Source organism: Sinohyriopsis cumingii, chromosome 5 (genome assembly GCF_028554795.1).
Source record: "Sinohyriopsis cumingii isolate HCF-2022 chromosome 5, ASM2855479v2, whole genome shotgun sequence".
In the NCBI taxonomy this organism is placed as follows: Eukaryota; Metazoa; Mollusca; class Bivalvia; order Unionida; family Unionidae; genus Sinohyriopsis; species Sinohyriopsis cumingii.
In genome coordinates this window covers 52,401,981-52,412,627 of record NC_142965.1, presented here as the reverse complement: position 1 = coordinate 52,412,627, position 10,647 = coordinate 52,401,981, and the positions used below count along the sequence as shown (strand labels likewise).

General features: G+C 35.7%; 1 protein-coding gene across 2 annotated transcripts in view; it reads right to left on the bottom strand.

The window, feature by feature from the left end:
• Positions 1–3,887: 3,887 nt before the first annotated feature.
• Positions 3,888–10,647, bottom strand: part of LOC149799163 (uncharacterized) — a 114,907-nt gene continuing 108,147 nt past the window's right edge. For both annotated transcript variants that reach the window (XM_089958343.1, XM_089958344.1), the window contains exon 18: positions 3,888–10,573. In XM_089958343.1, the coding sequence (XP_089814469.1) occupies positions 8,256–10,573 (2,318 nt within the window). In that variant the 3' untranslated portion in view covers positions 3,888–8,255. The remainder of the gene's footprint in view (positions 10,574–10,647) is intronic.

The window sequence follows — 10,647 nt, the reverse complement described above, 5'->3', positions numbered from 1 at the left end:
GGTATAACTTGGCTTACAGAGTATATTTTGGTGTACGATTGATGGATATAATTTGGGTTACAGAGTATAATTTGGCTCACAGAGTGTATTTTGGTGTATGATTGATGGTTATAACTTGGCTTACAGAGTATATTTTGGTGTATGATTGATGGGTATAATTTGACTTACAGAGTATATTTTGGTGTATGATTGATGGGTATAACTTGGCTTACAGAGTATATTTTGGTGCATGATTGATGGGTATAACTTGGCTTACAGAGTATATTTTGGTGTATGATTGATGGGTATAATTTGGCTTACAGAGTATATTTTGGTGTACGATTGATGGATATAATTTGGGTTACAGAGTATAATTTGGCTTACAGAGTGTATATTGGTGTATGGTTGATGGTTATAACTTGGCTTACAGAGTATATTTTGGTGTATGATTGATGGGTATAATTTGGCTTACAGAATATATTTTGGTGTATGATTGATGGGTATAACTTGGCTTACAGAGTATATTTTGGTGTATGATTGATGGTTATAATTTGGCTTACAGAGTATATTTTGGTGTATGATTGATGGGTATAACTTGGCTTACAGAGTATATTTTGGTGTATGATTGATGGGTATAATTTGGCTTACAGAGTATATTTTGGTGTATGATTGATGGGTATAACTTGGCTTACAGAGTATATTTTGGTGTACGATTGATGGGTATAATTTGGCTTACAGAGTATATTTTGGTGTACGATTGATGGATATAATTTGGGTTACAGAGTATAATTTGGCTTACAGAGTGTATATTGGTGTATGGTTGATGGTTATAACTTGGCTTACAGAGTATATTTTGGTGTATGATTGATGGGTATAATTTGGCTTACAGAATATATTTTGGTGTATGATTGATGGGTATAACTTGGCTTAGAGAGTATATTTTGGTGTATGATTGACGGGTATAACTTGGCTTACAGAGTATATTTTGGTGTACGATTGATGGGTATAATTTGGCTTACAGAGTATATTTTGGTGTACGATTGATGGGTATAACTTGGCTTACAGAGTATATTTTGGTGTATGATTGATGGTTATAACTTGGCTTACAGAATATATTTTGGTGTATGATTGATGGTTATAACTTGGCTTACAGAGTATATTTTGGTGTATGATTGATGGGTATAATTTGGCTTACAGAGTATATTTTGGTGTAAGATTGATGGCTATAATTTGGCTTACAGAGTATATTTTGGTGTACGATTGATGGGTATAATTTGGCTTACAGAGTATATTTTGGTGTACGATTGATGGATATAATTTGGGTTACAGAGTATAATTTGGCTTACAGAGTGTATTTTGGTGTATGATTGATGGTTATAACTTGGCTTACAGAGTATATTTTGGTGTATGATTGATGGGTATAATTTAGCTTACAGAGTATATTTTGGTGTATGATTGATGGGTATAACTTGGCTTACAGAGTATATTTTGGTGTATGATTGATGGGTATAACTTGGCTTACAGAGTATATTTTGGTGTATGATTGATGGGTATAATTTGGCTTACAGAGTATATTTTGGTGTATGATTGATGGGTATAACTTGGCTTACAGAGTATATTTTGGTGTATGATTGATGGTTATAACTTGGCTTACAGAGTATATTTTGGTGTATGATTGATGGTTATAACTTGGCTTACAGAGTATATTTTGGTGTATGATTGATGGGTATAACTTGGCTTACAGAGTATATTTTGGTGTATGATTGATGGGTATAACTTGGCTTACAGAGTATATTTTGGTGTAAGATTGATGGCTATAATTTGGCTTACAGAGTATATTTTGGTGTAAGATTGATGGCTATAATTTGGCTTACAGAGTATATTTTGGTGTACGATTGATGGGTATAATTTGGCTTACAGAGTATATTTTGGTGTATGATTGATGGGTATAACTTGGCTTACCTCTATATTTTGGTGTACGATTGATGGATATAATTTGGGTTACAGAGTATAATTTGGCTTACAGAGTATATTTTGGTGTATGATTGATGGGTATAATTTGGCTTACAGAGTATATTTATGTGTATGATTGATGGGTATAATTTGGGTTACAGAGTATATTTTGGTGTATGATTGATGGGTATAATTTGGGTTACATAGTATAAAGCTTGGTCTTACTTATGATGTGCATATATACACACAAAAAAACCATGACAACTCCAGGCCGATAAATTTATGTTCAAGTCTTTATATTTTTTAATTTATTTATTACATTTTCTGAAGCTGGTATTGCCTATACGGGCAAATTAAATTTTCCCTATCTTAACAACAGCTCATTTTTGTGTACTTAGGACTAGTTTAGGCTCGTTTTTCAGGCACATGGGAACGATTTTAATCAGATGTCTTCTTTATGTTGTGCATGATTTCCATAATTACATGTAAATAACTTTCATTCACAGTACATAAAAGTAGCACATAGATATGCCAACATTTTTTCCATTGCGCATGTTTCAAATAAAAACAACTTCGCTTTATATCCATTTCGTGTTGTAAAAGATAGTGGAGCCTAAATGATTTAGCGGTTTTATAAACATTTTTCAACAAGGAATAAATTAAGTAGATATGGCTGAACAACTTCTATAGTGATTTTAGTACTTTCTCGCAATGGCGTAATATATGTGTTGAAATGTGCGTTACGGATAGCAAAACTCTTGTGCAACCTTTGTTAGATGACGTAATCGTGACAGCGAGGACTCTACATATGTATCAGATGCACATCTGATGTCAAGTTTCACCTCAGCCTCTGGAAAAGTAGTCTTTATCACGAATCGTGTAAGAATGAAAAATAGACACAATCTTAAATGGTACCAGTCTATAAATTATGCGTGTATTTTGTTTATCTCCGGTATTTAATAGTAAGTGGGAGTGAAAAACTATTACTTCTGTAATGGAGAAGTAGTCGAAGTTGTGATTAATTTTTCAATCCCAAATAGGTAATTTAGTGATATCTATCTCAAGTCATTCAACATAATGAATTATCTAGTCAGGGGATGCTAAACCGTGGCACTATTTCGTGTTGGTGCCAGATTATCTAACATATTAACAGATTCTTTCCATAATATACTGTATATAAAATTCAGCATGACATTTGGTCAGAAAGAAATAACAAACTTTCTTATGAAGTGTGAAAATATTTTCTGTAACTTTTGGCATCCGTGCCTACAACCTAAGTTTGGAAATCCAAAACATTAGCTTCTTCTCTTAAATGACATTTTAAATTAAATGCTTCTTCTTATTTTGTTAATTTACATCTGTTTACTTAACACATTGATATTTGTTTCTGCCTTGTTCAGTCATCCGGCCATCTTAATTAGCAAACAAGTCTACACTGAATGGCACTTTATATGCCTCTTCCATCTAGAAACTAGTTGGGAATGGATGACTAGAGAATACTTACCACCGGGTCTCAGTGACTTGTGCCATTGTTCAAGGAATTGAACGAACTTATTTGTGCAGAAATCATTATTTTCTTAATTCACTCACCATGGCATGACCACTAACGACATCAGAATATATAGTTTGTTTTAGTGACCTATATGCAAGCTGTCCAGGTCTGTGATATAGGACCAACATTATTGTGCTGAAACCATTTTCCTTCTTTCAGTCAGTGAACTTAACCTTTGACCATTAAACTGACCAAATCGACAGGCTTCTTCTTTGCTCCTAGAGCAATCCATCCATAAAGTCTGGTAAATGTAAATTGTGAAAAAGAATTAGTAAATAGACGGAAAATTGGATGGATGGATGTTATGTATATTTGTGTGTATGAAGCAGTATAAAACGGCACCTCATCAAAATAGTGGTTATACGGTGTCAAGTATAAGTTAGAAAAATTAAAAGTGAACAAATGCACAACAAAATTTTAGGATATTAACCCTTCTAAACAAATATAAACATGAAGGACAAGAAGATCACATATCAAAGATAATGCTATTAAAAATCAGTACAATGTATATAAAACGAATGATAAAGACAATGCATGCAAAACCAAAAAAGCATTTGGTCAAAAGTTGATATACCATCTGTATTTCCTCAAAAGTCCAAGATTTTCTCAGGTGGTACAGCATCACAGTTTCTTCATATAGTTCACATAACAATACTTCTAACAAAGTAGAAGTCAACACACTAAAAAAATGTTTCACTGTCACTGAACACTGCCATGGTATGCATACTGGTTTGAGTTAACTCTTCAGGAAGTATGCATGAGTCGGTTATGTGTGCATGATATGCGAACGGCACAATGCCACCTCTTCTCTTGTTTTCAATATGAGAGACAACATCATGACACAACACTCTGGCGTACATACAAAAGCTACAAAAAGTTTGTCCTTGATGTTTTGAAACTGTAAACAAATGGACTTAGGGAGTACGGTGGTACAGTCATGAGAGGTGCAGTGAAATGCAGTGCAATCTGGTGTAAAGTGTTCTGTATATACTGATGCTCCCAATGCAGGCTGACACAATACATCAGAATCCAAAACTGGCAAATCCTAAAGTAAGTGTTGAAAGTCTTTCAAAATGGATTGTCAATGTACAGTCAAACCTTTCTTGAAAGACCACCCCTTCTGCCAAAAAATAATGATCTCTCATAACTGGTCATATCACTATATAATGAATAAATCTGTTCATGGAGATTCTGGTCTCTCAAAACAGGTGGTCTCTCACAGCACTGGTCTCTCAAGATAGGTTTAACTGTACTGCTTTACGCTTATCATGTTCATAAATACCTGGCAAAATAGATTACACTATATTGAATGCCAGATACACACTTATCAGAGTCCAACTGCAGAATGCTGAGACCCAAATCTGCTGTCACATACTGCAAAGGTAGATCTGGATCGGTGCAGTTTAAAAGGAGTTATCAGTAGAACAAACAGCTTGGAACCTTATCTGTAGGCACATTATGCTATGGTGGAACAGGATCTATGTTGTTTGCAGTTTGGCTCAACATAAATGGGAGTACAGATGGTATATATTTTACTTTAATTCTGTGCACATGTTATTACACCTAATGCCAGTTTCTGCAACCTTATGTACCACATTAGAGGTCCTTTAAAGTAAAGAAAAATGTTGAATCTTTGTTGGATAACTGCATTTAACTCATTCATTCTATGACAAATCATTATTTCAGGGCACAAATATTTTCACTGTACATTTAATCAATCTGTCTTCTTTGAAAAAAAACACCAGTTAGATAACAATAATAATGATGAACACCTATGCTATATCTAATTTATATCATACCATGCACACATGGACTGCTATTACACTATTACTTAGAAATTAAAACACGAGAAACCTTGCAAGAACAGGAGTGGAGAATTTTGGCTATGAAAATATCATTCTGTACAGTAGAGTAATTGTCCAGAAGTAGAAGGATTAAGCTATTGTGATTATGCCAAGCAGGTAATTCCTCCACTGTTAGGAGTGAACATAACTAATGTGACAACATGAACAGTAAAAAATAGGTCATGTTGGTTGAACTGTATATGTCTAGTAAGTTCCACACTAATGTCTTGTGAAATCTACAATGATCTCATTTCCATTGCAAAGTAAGAGAAATGTAAAGAATATCAAAATATGCTGCATGATATGCATAATCCACAAGTGTAGACAACAGGCATTTCTCTAACGAAAAAGAATGAAATCTGGGCAGGGGTGTTTGTTTGCAGATCATCTTAATTTATCAAGCTTCAAGCACTGGATGATCCATCTGACAGTTTTGCATAACTGCCTGTCCTTAAAACTGATTTTATTTGTATTTATTTTAGGATTCATGTCAAAGACAGGTTAAGCTTCACATGTTTATTGTCACTAGTATATTTAAGATTCAGTATAATTTTTACAATATTAATGTACAATTCCCAAGGGCTATCTCATCAATGAATGACAGAAAGACCTAAGGACTAATAACAGTATTTTCTCATCTATAAGTCGAATCCAAATGCAAACCCAGATCTGGCATTGCATAATATGTCAGCAGGTTGAGGTCTATGCAGTCTGTTAGGAGTAATCAGCAAAGCAAACAACACTAACCCTGATAATCCAGCACAATATGCCTCAGCAGATCAGGGTGTATGTTGAATTGCAGTTGAACTCGATTTATACATGAGCACTGTATTGTACTCCATGCATTATCCCATAAGTTTTTCTAATTCTGAAACTGTTTTATATTAATCAAATAATGAGGTAAAATCACCACAATGTCTAATTGTTTTGAACCCATTATGAAGAATGATTCTCACACCACAGACAAAAATTTACCTTCAGGAACAAAAAGATACAAAATAAATAAAATTGCCATCTTACATTATTTTTAATTAAGAGATCTCTACTCTACATGTAATCAAATGACAATGGACCATGAACAATCAATTAAAATGCATTTTACATTGTGAAAAAGTCACTCAGTACAGCAGCATATAGAAATAATCTATGTCAACATAAGGAATCACACTGAATATGTACGATGTATGTCTCTCTCTCTCTCTCTATAGAGATATATATATATATATATATATATATATATATATATATATAAGGTGGAATTTACAGCAAATGAAAAAAGCTATATAGTATTGCATCTGTTTTTAACTGTGTTTGAAAAAAAAATGCATCGCATACTTTCCATTCCATAGGTAAAGATGCCTTCCCAATATCAATCTTGTATGCTGGTCCAACTTTACTTATTATAGTGCAAGAAACACATCAAATCTAATATGTAATTCAATAAACATAAAATAAACCCGAGATCTTCTATTTACTGGCACTGCTCTTTTGCAAACAAATTAACAGCAAGTTAAGCCCATAGAGTAAACATTAAGAATGAATTAGGATGTATCTTTTCATATGACTTCAAGAGGAAGAAAAAAACAAAACACAGTCCTAGTTTGGCACAGGCAGCCATGGAAAAAAAAAGTACAAATAAAACAATTGATAGAAAATGTGATGAAATACTAGGAGGTAGCAAATTATGTTTCCATGGCTGCCAGGATATTCTATGCAAAACATTTTTAAAAATTCATTCCATATAACCCTTACTGAATTTCGAAGGAGATACTAAGGACTTGAATAAAACTGGATGAAAAATGACAAAAAATGTATTTGAACTTGTATGTGACATACAAGACTGAAAGTTAAAATTAAATTGACAATTAAAAGAAATGAAAGAGAAAAGAAAAACACTTAAATAGAAAATTACTGTATTCTAGTAGAATCAAAATGTAGAAATTATGATCTGTAATGATGATGAGGACATAAAAATAAACAAAATCAGGTTTAGATCTAAAAGAGTAACAAGCCATAATGCAAGGATTAATGTCCTTAATTAAACCTAAAAATAAGGGACATAATCTGTAATTAAACCTAAAAATAAGGGACATAATTTTTACATTTCTAATAATAAGCACCATAGTTTGGTGCCAATTTTGCTGAATTGTTCATTTTCCCAGATTCATATCATGCACATGCTAATCAGATGAGTAAAAGTTTTGTGATTTGTCATTGTGGATCATTCTTTACATTTCAGTTCAGTGGTGAACTTATGAGGTAAAACAGGGAACGGAGTCACTGTTACTGAAAATTCAGCATAAAAAAGTACAATGTGGTCATAACGTTCCTCAGACAATCTTCCTATTTTTCTCTCTTAGAACATGTCATAGGACAATGATACTATATTACATGCTGAATGTTGAATGAGAGCATATGAACTGTTTAAAAATTACCAACGCTTAAAAAGTACTACTACAAATGATAGTTCTCATAAATTTTCTACAAATGCGAAGACTAAATATTCCTTACATTCAATGCAAATAGAATTTAATAAAAAGTCTTGCTTCAAGTTTGCTTCTCTCACTCACCGCATGGGCTCAGGGATGTAAAATAGGTTTGATGCACACTCCAGCAGAAGCCAAAGTGAATCAGTGGTTCACATGCTGCACTTGCAACTGAATGGGTGCTTGCTCAAATTCAATCACTGGATTTGCCCGAGTTTGCTACTATGGCATCTCCTTTGGCAAGGCACTAAATTTCAATTACCACAGAACTAAAAAACCTATTTATGTTGATGTGCCGCATAACACCAAAACACCCCTCTCTCTATGTCTCTTCAATGTAATAGCTGATATATAAGTGCACAAGCAAGTGAAAGATTTTGCTGCAACCAAAACCTTCCCTACAGTATTATTATCATACAAGATTAGTGCAAAGTTAACAGGTCAATGTTCTTTGAAATATTCATCATTGGCCACATAATTTACAATGTCCTCTATTTCATCCATATCCTCCTCTGGCTGAATGGCAGGAGAGGGAAAGGGTCCCTGTTCTGGTGTAGAAATTGGTTTCAGAATGTTATCCATCATAAAACCACTGCGTTTTGGGGCTCTCATGGGTTCTAGTGGTTGTATACTGGAGACTGATTTCTTTTCTCCTTTTTTACTTTTGCCTTTTGCTGATTTAGGGGGAGGTCTTTCTCCATCTCCTTTCTCTGGTGTTCCCTTACTTGTCGGTGTCTTTCCCTGATCAGTTATAGAGGTCTGCATAAAGGACTTTTCTTGTGGAGGGAAATTAGGACTCATCATTCCCTGTGGACCCATCTGTGGCCTCATTACTGACATATGTTGTGATGCTGAGTGACTTTGTGGATGAGGATATGACCCCTGGGAGTGAGGCACCACCTTAGGATTACCATGTTGATAGGGATAGGGTCCAGTGGCAGACCCGGGATAAGGACCTTGGGGCTGAGACAATGGGTAAGGTCCTTGAGGATGCGGTCCCTGAAAGTGGCCCTGGGGTGGTGGAGAGTGAAAGCCTTGTGGGTGATGGGTGGATCCATGGGGACCCTGTGGGTAACCTCCATATGATGGGCCAAGAGACCCCTGAGGTCCATAATGACCTTGAGAATGACCTTGATAGTTTGACAGTGAGCTGTGGTGACCTTGATTACTCATGCTGTGACCATATGGACCAGGATAGGGACCATGGGGTCCCACATTAGGATGGGACATATAAGGCTGACCTGCAGATGCAGAGTATGGTGCCTGTTGCATTGGACCTTGACTTGACTGGGGATAAAATCTACTTGGGTCTCCATGAGGGAAAGGACCTGAATGGCCAAGTGTGTAAGGGCCTTGCTGTTGGGGGTGATGAGTCTGAAAACCAGGCTGCATATATCCTCCCATACTACCCTTGCTTTGCGAGTAGCTGGGTGACACTTGCCGAAATCCCTGCTCCTGACCTCTTAAATGTGGTGGTGGGCTCCCAATTGGAGGACTTGCCAAACTTGGGTCCCTCATTCCATGATTTGGACTCCCCATCCGATAATTCATTGGATACCCCTGACCAGGTATGGGACCAGGGGTGCAGCTTTCAACACCTTGACGATTTTCCACAATCACTCCTTGCCGGACCTCTGGTTTCACAACCCCTACTGGAGCTTCTGGCTTTTTGGATGAAAATATTCTGTCCTCTTTCTTCTCTATAACTTTAGTTTTTTCATTTCCTGAATTATCATTCACACTTAAGCTACTACTGGATTCTTGTGGGGATCTCTTTGGCATATTCTCTTCCTCTTTTTCTTTCTTTACTTCCACAATTTCAGCTGTCTCTTTCTCCTCTTCCACAATGTTGTCCTGTTTGTCTTGACTGTCTCCCTTCTGTTCAGGAGACTTACTCTCAGCAGGCTTTAACTCCTCTCTAAGAGGCTCTCCTATTTTGGACAATGTCACTTCTGATTCATTCTCTTCTTTTTCAACATTACCTTTCTCCTTTTCTTCATCTTCTTTATCTGATACATCTACTTTTTCTCCTTCTTTCTCTTCAGTGTCACTATCCATTAGTTCCTTTTTCTTCTGTCCAGCTGCATTGCCTTTATCTATGGCTTCACTAGCAGATTCACTCTCCTCTGCTGAATTCTTTTCCTTCTTTTCCTTTTTCTCCTCCTCATAGTAATCATCTGTGCCATCTGAATCTGACACAATCACATTTCTCTTTTTGGATTTTGATGTATTAATCTTTTCCACTTCTTCACCTTCAGATTCTGTCTTTTCACTTGCGGACTTAGAAGAATTTGATGAAGACTCAGATCCAAGCATAATTCTATAATTGACCCGTTTATTTATGTTCCTTCTTGACACCCGCCTATAAGTTCTTTCCTCATAATCACTTTCAGAATAATCACTATCATCATCATCATCTCTTTCCCTCAACGATTTTTTATCCTTTGTCCTTTTCTTTATAGTTTCATTGTCACTTTCTTCTTCTTCTTCGCTTTCGTTCTCAGATGACATTATCTTTCTCTTTTTCTTTTTTGATTTTCCTTTGATCTTTCCTAAGTTTTGGGCTTTTAAGGATTTCTTCCTGGAGCTTTCCTGCGAGGATGACCAATAATCAGAAAGGTCCTCAGTCTCCTCATCTGTAGACATTTCTTCCTCATCACTCAGAATGTCATGACGTGCATTTCTCCTCTGAGTTGAGGACCGTGTGGTCCTCCTCCTGCTTCTTTCCTCCAAGCTATCACAGTCATCATCATCATCCACTGGAAACAATAAGAATGGGCAGTAAGTTACTGTAAAAACATCCAGCAATAACATACCAAGAAGATTTAATACT